This window comes from Teleopsis dalmanni, chromosome X (assembly GCF_002237135.1).
Source record: "Teleopsis dalmanni isolate 2A chromosome X, ASM223713v2, whole genome shotgun sequence".
Classification (NCBI taxonomy): Eukaryota; Metazoa; Arthropoda; class Insecta; order Diptera; family Diopsidae; genus Teleopsis; species Teleopsis dalmanni.
In genome coordinates this window covers 20,762,159-20,778,294 of record NC_051848.1, presented here as the reverse complement: position 1 = coordinate 20,778,294, position 16,136 = coordinate 20,762,159, and the positions used below count along the sequence as shown (strand labels likewise).

Below are 16,136 nucleotides of genomic sequence, written 5' to 3'. Positions count from 1 at the left end.
AAAAAAATTAAATTAAATGTATTAAGATAAAGTAAAATGATATAAAGAAAAATTAAACTTAATGAATAAAATAAAATTAAATCAAATTAATTAAATTAAAATAAATTAAATAAAATAATAAAATGAAATAAATAAGAATAAAATGAAATAAAATAAATTAAAAGAAAAAAAACGAAATAAAATAAGAAAATAATAAATACATAAATATAATAATATCTTAATCAGTAAAAATAAAACTCTAAAATTATATCTGATTTCTACATGATCAAAAAAAAGTAACGCACACACCTTCCTGCAGTTAGAGGTACTTAACTGAAGTCTAAAATTTTGAATTATATAGATGAAGTGTTATTAAAAATCTTAGCAACTGTTTACCAGTTTAAATATTTAGTACCCTTAAGCTGAGTAAGGTTAAGTCATAACAGCGATCATAAGGATCCACTTAACCTATTGGTTCATTGGTTATCGTATAAGAACTTTGGAGCTTAAAAACCACTTTAAAATTTAGCAAAGCTTAAAATGCTTTTTAGAGAGAGGTTGTGGAGTTGGCTAAGATTATCAAAAAAGGAAGCCACTGATATAGTTATTTGGCACCGAACATGTTCTGGGTAGTAATAAAGCAGATGTGAGACTTTTTCTTCGTGCTCTACCACAGAAACAATTCAATATCCTGTATTCACACAAATTTCATTGATATCATTGTAATAAGACTTTATGACAAACCTTATTTTCTGACAATCTGAATTTATTAAAAATAAATCGGAACATATTGAGAGAGAATCGGAATACGTATATGTGACTTAAAAAAATTTGGCATAATTTGTTAAGAGTATCAAAGTTATACTTTAATATAAATTAATTATAATTTGAGTGGTGTCGACAATACTTTTTAAAATGCAGTGCAATGCTTTGCAGAATCTATGAGCCATAGGTACCCACAAGTAACATCATTAACCCTTTAGTTTTAGTTCTTTTATTTGAAAAAAAATTTCTAGTTATAGTTTTAAAGTAAGTAAGTAAAATTTTATCAAGAAAAAATTTGCAGATAAAGATCAACTTAATCTAAATCTAATCTTAACCCTTTTAGAATCTAAAGGGTTAATAATATCTTTCTTTAGAAGGATAAATAATTAACTTATTGAATAAATTTATTCAATAAACAGCTAACCTTGAATTGCATCTCAAATGCACTACATCCATTCTATGTATCAGTTTAAAATTCAAGAAATGCATAATCAGTCACTATTGAATGATTGGAATGTGCTCAAATTTGGAGATAATGTAAATTATTTCAAAAATGAAAAACATAACTTAAATGACGAGCTATCATGAAACAATCTGCACATATCCAATTTGCAATCCGCGGTAACTCAGATTTGGTTATGAATCAGAAAACGAGTTTAAGATTTGTGTCATTTCGAAAATAATTAAAATTTAGTTACAGTTCATTTTTGTTTGCTAATATCGTTTAATTTCTGTTGATTTGATTTTCGTGCTTTTAATAAATAAACGTACGTGCGAATTTTATTAAGTGTCTCTATTTATTAATATGGAAATTTGGCATATAAATAACGCATGACGACGAACGCACCGCCTATTGGACTGACGTGTATTTGACGCGTACCAATGTTTTTCAAAACTGATAGAAACGCTTACAAATCGCTTGTGAACAGATATAGGTGCATTACTGGGGCATGTTCAAAATTATAGCAACACGGTTTTTATAACGCAAATATGCCCGGCCAAGTGTTTCAGAATGGCATGAATAATTTTTTTCATGAGCTCGTCAAACAAAGTTACTCATACGCCGTGCTGTTTACCTTAAATGTTAGTTTGACCATATAATTTTCTTCTTTCAATGCGTTTTCGAACAAAATTAGATAATTTATGTTGCACGCGCAGAATATGAAGTAATAATCCAGTTCGAACAAGTCACATGCAATCTAACATATATATCTGTGTTTAGTTTTTAATCATCTATATTATGGCTTTGGTAAAGTTAATTATAATTCATTTCCAACAGATGTGTCAATTGATGGTGGTCGCAAATTTTTCTTTACATAGTTAAATACATGAGACATACAATTAATTACTGACATTTTAAATACCAAATTTGAACAAAAAAAATTCATAGAACTACATATGTTGTTGTTGTTGTTGTTTACTCTTTTGTGGCCAGTGGACTTAACCCTGCCCAATACTTAGCTTTAACTATACAGGAACTCATATCGTTTATTTATCATTTAACTGATGAGGGACCGTAGGTCAGCATATCTTCCTGTGAGTTCTGAGGTGGACTTGAGGTCTGCTAGGGTGGGTGAATAATATTAGGGCTCTGTCCCTGATATATGTACATATGTACAATAAGTTCAACAAATAATTCTTTTTAATAGTCAAAATATGGATTTTATATTCGCTTCATATTTAAAAAATAAATAAGGAAATAAAGAAGTACAACTTATATATGTTAGTTAACGCCCGTAGACTCTCAAATCCCTGCGCCTGCGCTTAGTTTCATTGACGGCATAATCATGCGAAATTGTTCGATCGCCTAATGCCTAGGATTCCGTCAATCTCACAGTACCGTCACAGTCGCATGACGATCTAGCATTCAATATTTACAGGTACAACAACTGATTTTGGATGACCTTAACGAATTTCATCAGTAAGCGAACTGCGGACACGGCCACGATTAAAATCATTGTACCAGTGGCAGTGTTTCACAGTAGCAAAGGATGGAGGTTCATCGCTAAATGTGGAAGTAAGTTGATTGATTTACTCTTATGTTGATAACCAACGCAAAAAGTCTTAATAAATTAATTTAATTTTTATTTACAAATCACTGTAAATAACGCAAATAACGATCATTTAAAAAAAGTTTTATGTAGGTTATGTTTAATAATGTCAAACTTTCGCATATGGAAACGTCAGATGACAACTGACAACAATCAGTGTTGCCAAGGCTCAAAATATACGTAGTAGACCTCATATATCAACCCGATCACTTAACGTCACTTTAAAAATTTATTTATATATCTGCATATGCTTGATATATCAAGAATAATTACGTGATATGTTAGGTTAGGTGAGGTTGTACTAGCGATTCAAAGGGTTCCACTTAGGCCAATTGGCCCATTGTGTTACCGTATAAGGTAAAAACTCAGAGTTTTGATTATGATATGTTTATGATGCTAAAAAAATATATATAAAAATTACCGTAAGGCACTCGACCTAGAAACCGCGTCTAGCTTTATTTTTAAACGCAATATATGTAAGTCTCGATCACTTTAATTGATTTCTCTATTAACACAACTTACAGCTAGCTCATTGTCTTTTAAACTAATAACTCTCAAGCATATATTCACCCACAAAAAGAGAAATAAATTATTTTGAACAGTCTGGTTTCTTTTATTTCTAAGCATATTATGTTCTATCGTAATACCAGTGCAGCATCAAACAGTGCAATTCTGGGTGCAACTGTCTGGGTCCAGTTGCAATTCTGGGTGCAACTGTCTGGGTCCAGTTGCAATTCTGGGTGCAACTGGACTATTTCTTTACTAATAAAGGTATTAAAACAAAAGTAACGTTTATAGTGCTTTAAAATTAAATAGTTAGAAGTCGCATCATATTCATATCATATAGGATATATAATAGATAAAGACATAATAGATATAGACATATAAATAAATATATCATATTCATATCATTAGACATTTATATATAATTTACAAATTTCTTGAATATTACATATAAGTAATTAATCGTTCGGGTCCGATAGGTTCATGCGTCCCTGTATGGCTTCCGGCTAGCCTAATTAACGTATAAGCGCAATTTACGGATGCGAAGTTCATTATCGAGAGACACCTGCATATTTTTTGGGTTTTTTGTTAAAGTCTGTTTCAAACATAAAGTATGTCCTAAAGAAATAAACAATAATTTACACATAATATTATTATATTAGACATTTTCATAAAGATCCCATAAAAATATAATTTAAATGATTTACACAATTATATTTAAATAATTTAAGAAAAAGAATATATGTGAAATGTCGGTAGCTTAAAATCATTCAAGACAATTTAATTATTAGAGAACAAAATACTCCACTCATCGGTGTGTGCATTACCAAATCTCGGTACCAAATCTCAGAAACGCAGGCCAAGTCTGATGAACCTGGCATGCGGGTTCACTTAATAAGTGTTGCAAATGTTGCTGAAACTAACTTACAACATAAGAACAAGTTAATTCTGTCTGGCCAGTGGAGAGCAACTTCAGCAGTATTTGCTTTTGGCTCCACAAGTGTTTTTGGCCACACAAGTCGTTAGCGACACAACCAAAACTGACGGATTTCCTAAAAGGAAAAAAATTGATCTATTGATTTGTCATTCGAGCGCAGCTGAAATATTGTTTCGTACGATATGATTTTGTAATTAACGACTTGTAAGCGTTTTGAGGCTACTGCAAGATTTTTCAATTATTTTGCCATTTTTGTACTTTTGCATCGATATTCCAACTTTTTTGAATCATTTGTTTATTTATTAATTTTAAATTATTTTTAGTTTTGTTTCATTTGTCACCACTTGGCCAAATGCTCCCTTGAGATTGCAGCGCTGTTGTGCACTTTTATGGCAACATCATATCATAAACCTCAACTGGTTTAGTTTCCATAAAATATCAAAAAAACCAGACCAAAAATCCATAAAATAATTCAAAAAAAATAAATGCAAAAAAAAAAACATATAAAAAAAATTGCTAACAGTTTGATTTTTGAAATAATAACTGTAGGAATAACTTATTACAGGGTGTTACGGTTTAACGCAGACACTCAAATACAGTATTTTTATTTCATTCTAAATTGACGTTTACAATCAATCATGAATGATTTCTTAAATCATTCAACATGTTAACATGCTTAAACATGTTCAACTGAAAAGAATTAGCTGTGCCAAAATTCTCATCACCTCCAACCGCTATTCAAAAAAGTAAATCTCAATGCTAAGAACAAGAAGCTAATCTATATGGATGTGTAGCGTTTAGCAAAGCCTCAAACACTACTATTCGCCAGCTAGAAATTGCACATTTCAGCCACTGAAAAGACTTTTCAAAGTACCATGGTACATTAGGACGAATGACATCCTCAGGGACCGCAAGATTGATCCGACCAAAAAATACATAAAGGATAGAGCCCTGAAATTATTTACGAAAACTGACAGACTTACCAACACCGCGTCATCGAATCTCAGAATGGTTACAGGCACCTCGGGGAGTTATGCAGATCTGAGATCAATTATTGCTTAATCTGATAAAGTCCTAAACAATAATCCAGTCAAGACGGAGAGCGAGGTTTTAAACCTCGCAGTTAATAGAGCGTAAAACTGCTCAAGTTCACTGACTCAAATAGTTTCAACATAATAATAAAACCATCGAGAGATGTGAAAAATTAGTTATATGTAAACAAACAGTATTAAGATATTAGCTATCCAATTATGTTCTAAGTATCTATGTATCTACATAAATAGATAATAGGGTTGAGTAGTGCGTGTGATTTACAAAAACAAAAAAAAACCAATGAAATATACACATGAATTCAAAAATGAAATTACATAGTAAAATTAAATAGAAACTAAACACAATAGCATATGTTAGTTCTAAAAGTTAAAACCACATTTATAAAAACTAATTAAATTGATTAACTCACCTTACATCTTACATCGTACACACCCATTAAATGAATATAGTGGGATTTGAAACTTAAGGCAAGTTGAACGCACGCTCGCTATAATTTCAATTACAACTCATGATATTTTATAGAATGAAATATTTTATTAACCAATTTATGGCACGCTTCGGAAGACAAAACGATGAAATCAACGGCGGAGGCAACAATTGCAACTGCTCTCATGCCGCCACGACTTCAAGCGTAAGAAACAAATCAAGCACATAAGTGGCTGCCAAGTATTTGGACCAAACGTCATGTCCATAACTGTGATGCGGCGGTTACGACCACAGCTACAGCGGTTTGTACTGGAATTGGTACATTGGCAATAAAGCATCTAAGCAGGTGAGCAGGTGAGCAGATGAGAGCGCAGCAACGAGTACACATCTTCGATATAAAATTATTTTTAATTTTTTATTGATACTCGTACCAATCAGTAACTCTACCAGTCCAATGAGCAGCGGCTGAAGGAAAAGGTGCAATTACGCTTATTTAAGTATTCTCATTATGATAACCATTCAATTGGAAAATATTGCACCTCAAATGCAATTTCAACACGTCACTGCATATTTTTATTGCAATGAATTCAAGTCCAGGTTATGATGCATTGGTTCTGCTTTTGCAACGATGTGCTGATTTTGACAAGGTTGTCCACTCGGATCATTACGAGTACAGAGTAACAACTTATGCTGGCTTCTAAAAGGGATAGCAAACATTTTGTTACTTTCACTTTGGTTTAAAATACCGAATATATTTGTTTTTTAAATATAATATATTTTTCTACAAAGCACACATCTTTTGAGATACTTCCTTATCAGCACGAATTCCTAATTATAATCTTCCTTTAGCGATCATAATGAATGCATTGATTTGTTTAAAATCTACTAGAACTATGAACTATTTAAAAATGAGACTATTGAATCCAAAAGTTGCTTTAAACAATATATTATAATCAACAAACCAATTCATCTGCTTAAGAGTTCAGTAATACAGCCTCTACAGTTATTTAACATAATAACCTGCTATGAATGCTAAGTTGCTCTTACCATACTTATATTGCGCCGATGAGCGCCCATTTCAATTCTAGGGAGTCTCTTTGGTACCAATTTAGGTTGTACGTTCGGACAAACCTTCTTGTTGTGTAAGCGATGCCTATCTAACACGATTGGTAAATATAATTCCACATCGAATAAAAGTGAATGAATATAGTCATAGGTATAGTCATAGTCACAGCCATATCAAAATTCACTTTAAGTTGTCAACTTCTATTAGTCAGTATATTTGGAAGTTATGGGTTCTAACCGCTGTGGTGCGAGATTTACATATCGGATACGGAAAGTGATACTCACTACCAGTCGTATACGTACTACTAGTACAAGGCGATGTCTTATGGATTTTAATCGTCCCTTACAACAGATATGCCTTATTTTGAAAGTATTCTAAATCTTAACCCGAAAGTAGCGGTTTATTAATAATATGCATTCATCTTTATATGTACAAAAACTTACTAATTGAATATTATTAAAAAGAAAAGACGTGGCTAAATACCATTGAGACACTATAGATTCTTAAGTATTTTAAACATAACTCAAAAGCTTCATATATATATATAGTAAAGCTTCATATATCGATATAATATTCGAAGTATATCACCACAATATCGATTTGAGATATACGATTACTATTGTGTTGCTAAAGAAGTTGAAAAAGTGGAGAGGTGTAACATATCACCTTTAGCCCCACATGACGGATCACTACGCTTTAGCAATGACTGATCATCAGATCGTCAGTTTTATTAATTTTTTATCATTGAACTTAATATGTATACCCACAACATAAAGACAGATAATTTGGTCACACATAGATCAGGGATCTATAATGGCTCCACTTACATATAATAATAAAAAAATCATATTGAATCCATGTGATATTCTCAATGAATCGTTGTTATTGTACATAAATGGAAATATCTTATATTATATTATAATTAAAAAAAAAAAACAACAATTGTATATTAGATAATAATAAAATGTAGTTCGTTCAATACTAAATACAATATCGGTACCAAGCAAAGTAAGTAACGATTTAATTCATTTAATTAATTAATTATTTAAATTTATTTTGTATAACCACTAAAAATATAAATTAATTCAAAAATTGTAAAATTTGTCAGTAAATTTTAAATATGGAAATATGTATTTTGTTTATTAATTCATTTTACAATAAAGCCTCATTCATTTTTTCGTCATTTAATTTATGAAAAACAGATACATTTTACGAGTTATTCTAGTTAAGAAGTGTGAGCAGTGTTGCATGCTTGGCTGTTAACACCTGGTACTCTCAGACAGATGAACGGGTGAACGGATGAACGGACAGTGCAGTTTGTTGAACGGGGCTTATAATTTCAATTGTGGTTTCGTTTTCATTTACAATGCAATGCTTTTAATTTATAATAGTTTTTCATAAACTCGTAGTATTTAAAAAGATTAAAATTTTAGCTTTTAATTTTATTTCCATATTAGTAGAATGTCGCTGAGATTCATATTTTGCGCTACAATTCACATTACACACATTATAGATTATCGTGATTTAGTAAATAATTCAGTTACATGTTTTGAACAATAGTGAATTGTAACAACAATATTTTTATTTATTTTTTTTTGATTGAATTTTTGGCTGACCATACAGCTCTTTTGAGTATTAGCAAACACCCATCATCAGTAGTATTGGAATTATTTCTTATATTAACTAATTTCTTTTGAGACTTCAAGTAGCAAAGGTTGAACTCGTGCCCTGCCAATTTTGAAGCTCAGAGTTAGTGTTTATTAGTCAACTGATCCAAAGCCATACTTGGCTTGTATGAACAAGCTTGGAGTTTATTTTTAATTTATTATGAAAGTTCATTTATTAAATTACTTTGAATAAAATTCTAAACCAGCTGTAGAATAATTAATATACTTAATTAAAATTATTTTTTAATAATTAAATTTCAATACATTTCATTTTACTGTTTGAAACCACTATATTAAATACAATAGTTAATATTAAGTGAAATAAACGGACTATCGTCATATTTGACATTAAAAAATAAAATAAATATAAATTTAATTTAGTGTAAAATAAATATAAATCATACTTTTTCTTTAAAGAAATATACCAGAAAAAATTTTAAGATTATAGAACTGCTGATATTTAAGATGAATGAAGTAACTAAATAGCACTTTCCGTATATATATTGCTTGGCAACAAATAAAACCAACGAACACTGATATTAAATTATATGGACAGAGATATATAATTAAATTTCAGTCTATATACAAGTACATATATACAATAGCATTACAACAACCAAAGAACTATGCCACACATACTGAGGCTTTTAGTCTCTTCTTCGACATTCATTCCTTTCTTCTACGAGTATACCATTTAGAGCAAATTACCCCCCACAGCTTTTCTCCACTATATTCCATTTGGTACTATTATCCTTCGATCATTCGATTTATAATTTACAGCAGTAAGTTTTACATTAAGTTATATATTAAAAAGGAAGATAAGAAAGGAAGATAAGTGGTAATTAATAGAGTACAATAACAATAACATTTTGAGTAATGGCACAAATAGATAATGTTATTCAGTTTTAGAAGTAGTTATTGTCAAAATATTTAGATATAACAATAATTAAAATATGAGAGAATTCAGTCGGTGCTTATGTACTGTAGCTGTTCGGTATTCTAATTTGATGATTCTTAATATTTAACGTTCTCGTTCATAGTCTCAAATATTTGCATATCAGTTTATGCATGATGCACCATGTACCATCTAGTACGAGTGAACCTATGTCAGTAGTCTATTTCACAGCCTTTGTTATTAACAAAAATGCATTTTTAATTCTCTATAATAAAAGCGAAACTATAATAAATATATTAATAGGGAAAATGATTACAATGTGTTTTCCATAGAATATAGCCTAGGGCGTATATATACGTAGAAGTATATATGCACAAATAAAATTCAAATATACATATATATATACCAGCAATATTAACAGTATTTAGTGTAATACTTAAACAAATAATATATATAATTAAATATATTAAAATTAAAAGCAAATTCATTTAATTATAGTAATGATACATTATTAACAGTTATAAATATTGCTAAGATGAATTTAGCAGACGCGAATAAAATTTACCAAAAACTGTGGGTTCTAACGGCAGTTATATATTACTTTTTAAAACTTTTTTATATATATACTTTTTTATACAATATATAAGGAAAATATTAAAAGCAACACATTTTAACATATTTCGGTAAGAATCTTTATTCCTTTATCGTAAAGCCCTATGATGTCATCTTTATATTTGAGCCGATATCGGTGCTTTTAGGACTTCTTTATAGAAATATTGAAACTTCCTTACTTTAGTTACAAAAATATTGCCAGCAAACTTCAAAAGAATCGTTTGGTAAGATGATAGTAGTTAATACTGAACCAATCCAACCAACAAATAGATTTATCTCGATCCATTACCGAGCTGGAATGCAATACCTATTCTCATTTGAACTATTATCACGCTTTTGATTTTACTGTGACAAATATTCACCACTCTACTAAGCTTAAGATAGTTCATAGACGAAAGGCGTAAGTGCATAACTACAGATGACCAGACCTGTACTGATTTTTTAAATATCTATTGATATTATTGGACAATTTTGATATTTTCATTGTAGACAAAAATCATACAAAGTTACTGACACTATTATATAGATGGTTATGATAAAGGTACATATAACTATTTCATGGGGATTTGCTAATCAATATACGTTATGTTATGCCATCATAAATTATTAGTAGAATTATGATCTATATAAGGCATGAAAAAAATATTTGTTGTAATTATATTTTGTTAAATTTTTTTCACTAAGTTGGCTTGATTTATAATTCCAAGTTTCGTAGTAAAATAATTTTATACATTTATCATTCGAATATATTTTTGTCTGAAGTCAAGTTCAATTTTTCTATCGTAAAAATTTTTGAAGTTTGACATTTTTAAAAATTTTCGATAATTTTTGAAGGAATTTTTTTTTTTTTTTGGAGCTAAAGTCAAATTGAGCACTATGCGTACTAAAAAGGGCAGTTGTTTATGTCTGATTTCATCGGAAATGCTACTTAAAGGTTTCCAAAAGCAAGTACGAAAAGAACTACTTCGAAATTTAAATGCCGCGCTAGGAGTAGGTAAGTCGAAGACGAAAACACAGAAGAAGCGGGACATCATGACAAAGTTCAACGCATCATTTAAAAAAGAATACAAAACAGCGGTACGTAAACTAAAGGAACTCGAAGAAGAGTATATACAGAAAAAGAAAGCAGTTGCCATTAATTTTGCGCGAACGATTGCGCGTATCAAATCAAAAAATAAAGAGGCCTTGGAACTCAACAACAAAGGATTATATCCAAAAAGGAGAGCCAGAAACGGAAAGCGGGAAGCATTTATAGAAAATGTTCATGACAAAATTGACGATATTCCATCAACCAGTAACGACAAAATTGATTATACGAATGAGTCTGACAACGCAGAAAGGACTGTTCGAAGCGAGGAGTGCGGTGATGATATGGAAACACAGAACTTGTGTACATTTCATAAGAAACATGGTATATCGAAAGTGCATCCTGCTCGCCGAAGAGCAGGAAACAACAAGAAAAAGCGTCCAAAAAAATCTCCTAAAAAGTCGCCTAAACTTCGTGCAGTTCAAAATGCTACGTGGGAGAATAAAGAAGTTTCTGTCAAATGCGAATTTCCCGACACTGAATCAGATTCGTACGATCTGACCAATACTTCGCCTGATTCACCTATTAATATTGGTAACATATCATCAGGTCGGTTTGGAATGTATGCCATGAACTATAGAAAGAATAAAAAAGCAAAAAAACCAACGACAAAAAAAAAATCTGATTTAATATAAAAATCAAAGCCAACCTCTCCAGCATAATGTATATATAAATATATGTTGTGCTGGACAAAAAAAAAAATAGTAAAATCAAGAAATCAAAAAAAGGGCTTAACAACAAAACACAGGTGAGTAGAATAGAGTACTCTTAGAATATCTTTGTACAAAATTCATCTCATTTTATTTTCTCCTTCAGGCTTACGGTTATTTTGTTTACCATAAGTATAGTTGTAATTATTATAAAATCAATCCAAAAGCCAATCGACACATAAAACAAATGATACCACGAAGAAGGATTTGAATTGCGGAAATTCAATAGGTGAGCATCACTATAATATCCTAGCCCCACACTGGTTTTATTTTATTTCCCCATTTTATCGTAGCTTGAACTCAAACACTAACGAACTCTGAAAATTTAAAAATTAATACTTAAAGAATATATAACGCCACAATTAAAAAAAACTTAGTATGAGTAGGTTCCACAAAGAAACAAAAAAATTAGATGAGATGAAATTAGTTCCAAAAATTCAAAATTATAACGTATACACCAGGTGAGCTAAATAGGACACTCGAGAAACATTATTCCTCCAAATTGTTCTCATTTCATTTCCCTTTCATCGTAGATTTAGCCAACTACTACAACTACAAACATAGAACAAAAAAGAAGATGAAATAGGTTATGATAGTTAAAAAGATGGAGATTATAAAGAATTTGAATAATCGTATATATATGTGGGGAGTAGTAAAATAACTATGATATATAATAAAAATTTAAAACTTAGAAGATTAAGTCAGTTACGAAAGTTAAAAATTTTAAATGTTTAACAGGTAAGCTAAATATGACATCACACAACATCATAACTCTAAATTGATCTCATTTTTCTTCCTCCTTAATCGCTAAATGTTAACCTGTCCAAATAGGAAAATTTGATTTTATAAAAATTAACATAAAAAAGGGATGAAGATTGTGTAAGTTAGGAATTAGAAAAACTAATAAGACGATGGGTATCGACAATAAATAAGAAAGTAAAAAAGATTAAGTAAGTAACGAGAATCAAAATATTCCTATATATGTCTACCAGGTGAGATAAATAAAATAATCTTCAAAATTAATCGTATGTCTTCTTTTTCGCAGTTTAAACTCCACTTTAACGCCTTGTATGATACTTAAGGACCAATTATACTCTAAAAATGATTCTTAGTTTCTTCTTAGTTGGTTCTTCTTAGTTTATTGAAAAAGAAACTAATTAAATATAACATTAAAATATGATACTTAGCTATGATGCTTTAAATAAATATGCCAATATGAAAAAACAACTTTCGACTAAATTGAAGGTCTCCGGAGTGAAGAAAATATATTCGACATACTGGGGCATGACGATCGGAATAGATGGTAAAACACAAACATCTAACAGGTGATCTAATTAAGTTAGTTTTCTCTCTGATCTTTTCATTTCAGTTCCTCTTTCTGTCAACTTTGACAGTTTTTATGATGTCGAAAGATTATAAAGTTCCACTGTAAAATCTATGATTTGCCTATAAACGTATATTACTAAGCGCTAGAAAAAAATTACTTTTAAAAAAATGCACTCCTTTTTAAAGTAAGACATATACAAAGTTACTCTACAAAAGAAATTCTTAATGGTTTATGGAATTCAGAAATTTATAAATTGTCTTTTGACCTTTGTAGATATATTTCCGTGATGTTTTATTAAAGAGGGATTGAGACAATTATCTTAAAGTTTCATAATATCTGTCCGATGAAATTAATGTCAACCAAACCTGGTCAGTCAAACGTATGTTATTGTATGAACTTGCATCTAACAACTTAAATATTTCCTACATTAGAAAGGCATAAACTGAGGTAGGAGTGTGTTGCATTAAATCCATTAAGAGTCTTACTGTGAATACTTCAGACATTCCTGGGGTGAATAACTTGCTGCAATAGAACTGGAGCATAATGTCGGTGACTTAACACATAAGAACTTTATCATCTCCTGCAAGGTGGAAAGTCATGATGTTTCCATTATTTGTCGAATGATGGCAGAGATGTTCCAGATTATGAAATTCGTGATCGATGATGTTCTTACTAATAAACCTTGTATGCTTTACAATCCAAACAGCAAAATGTGCTCCAACTCACAGGAAAAACCCACCTTGTTGACAATGGATTTTGGAACCGGATCTTCAATATCACTATCTTCTCTTCCCAAATGTAGGTTGAATTTGTAGAATAAATTGTCATTTCACAAATTTATTTTGTTTTTTAGGCATTAATACATGCTTTAGTACAAGAAGCAAGTGCTAGAAATATGTTCAATTCCTGATACTAAAATTCCGGAAGAAAATATAAACCAAAATTAATTCAAAATTTTTTAAATTTAAAATGTTTAAATTTAAGTAAAAATCAAAAAATCGTAAAAGACATTAAAAATTACAAAAGTGTGAGTTATGAATGCGATTAATAACATTAAATTGTTATGTCTTGCAATAATCAGTTTTAAACTTAAATAAAGGAAAGCATTTCTCATGCGAAATATCGACTTTTTTTTAAATGGTTCGGCTTTTATCCTGCAATTATATACAATATAATATATTACTATGAGCTCTATGAAAAGTTTTATAACTTCAAACTGAATGTCAATGCTGAACTTCTAGAGATGAATTAGGTAGACAGTTGCTAAATACTGTATTTGCATTTAAAATCCTTCGAAGTTTAAATCTAGTTTTCTCCAGATTGTGTTCATGCTATTTTTATTTAATGATTCTCTCCGAAGCTTCAGTTTTCAATAATATTTTATCAAATATCTTAACACTCTCTGTGGAAGTAAAAGAGCACTTCCTTCTCGGAATTGATATTTTTATGAAAGTTATTTTTTATTTCAAAGGATTCATCCATATTTATTGTTATTTTACAAATAAGATCGTTTATATATATATTAGAATTTTGTCGCCGGAACAAGACCATCTATTGCCGAGAAACGGTAGATACTTTCTGTATTATCTAATTTCTAGTTTCTAATAATTTAATATAAATCAAAGAGATTATTATTAGACATAGGATCATAAAAATTCAACATTGTATATTATGTATTCTCCAAAATGTTTCTTTTCCTTATACTTCAGTGTAGTGTATCGTCGTAGCACTTGTTTGGCGATCCCTTCTTTTGCTTCGTAAGACCTACCAATGTATTTGAAGACAATTTGCAATGTATTATGGTGACATTCAGCCTAAGGTATTCTGATAAAACTGCGGTTAGCATTATTAAGTTTTAAGTCTTTAGTAAGTCTCAAGCATTGTTATATCGATTTAAACTACAAGTTTCCGATAATCAACTTGAAATGTGATAAACCTGATAATGTAATGAAAAACCTTAATTAGTTTTAATTTTTTGTTTATATGTTAAGCCATAGACTAACTTGTATCGGTTATATGCAAACAAGACGACTACATCTGACCTCACCAAAAAGAGTTGTAAAAAAAATTAATAAATAAAACTTTTTTTGAAGAATCAAAGAATTTCTCTATGAACCATAAAGATGAGTTTTTTGTTATATTTTCTTATTTTTATATTTCTTAAATTTTATAAATTTTGGTTTTCTGAAATGATCTCTGAAATAATCTCTTAAATACGGAAACAATTTTGATGGGGACTTGAATTTGAGCTGTTTCTTTACAGCTCATCGACTGTTTACACTGGTAATTATTATAATATCTAAGTACATTATAAATATATTTTTCCATTAAAAATGAGACTATGTACTTTATGCGCCTAGTAATTATGAGTTTAACGCACTCCCTCGTAAAATTTTTGTGACAATTTTTTATGAGCCCGACACTTGTGAGCTGAGCGATTCTGTTTGGAACAGAGCGAGCTAACACCTGACCGAAATTTTATTAAATATAAAAGCGTTTCAATTCTGAAGTGATGGTGATTTAGTAGCTGCGATAAGCTCAACTCGCCGTCATATTCTTATGATAGACAGAGAATTCAGAATATTTGGGCTAAGAAAGCGTAGAAGTTTGTGGACGCACGCGTGCGCTCTCTGATGACCTTCTCAGAAGTGCCTCGCTGTAGTGAATTGTTCTGTTCTGACTTGGCTCTGAATTGGCTCGACTTGTGTTGTACGTGTTTTCAAAACAATTTTTCCATGCTTCATTTTTAATGAACGTATTTTTTATGATTTTATTTTATTTTAATTTTTGACATGTGACATTTCCATTACCCCGCGTTTATGTGTTCTTTGTTACCTTAAACGTCTGAAAATATTCATAATTTTATCGCTTTCCTTGAAAAGGTTTTAGGGTTTTTATGGAGCGCACGTCGCCAGCCCACATTAAAATTAAATCAAATTATGAGAAATAACAATAAAAACGCGGTTATCTCCAACAATTTTATGACTCGACTGTATAAATTATTTAAATGCGGTCTTTCGTGTGACGATAATTCTGTGCTTTTATGCGTTACGGCCG

General features: G+C 30.3%; 2 protein-coding genes across 3 annotated transcripts in view; both read left to right on the top strand.

Moving 5' to 3' along the window:
• LOC119687381 (purine nucleoside phosphorylase-like) overlaps positions 1-16,136 on the top strand; it is a 65,366-nt gene that overhangs the window by 10,169 nt on the left and 39,061 nt on the right. The window lies entirely within an intron of this gene.
• LOC119687382 lies at positions 10,700-11,669 on the top strand (the record flags this gene model as incomplete). Its single annotated transcript, XM_038101672.1, is given in 1 exon segment — positions 10,700-11,669. A coding segment is annotated over 1 exon segment (838 nt), but the record flags the coding sequence as incomplete, so codon positions are not given.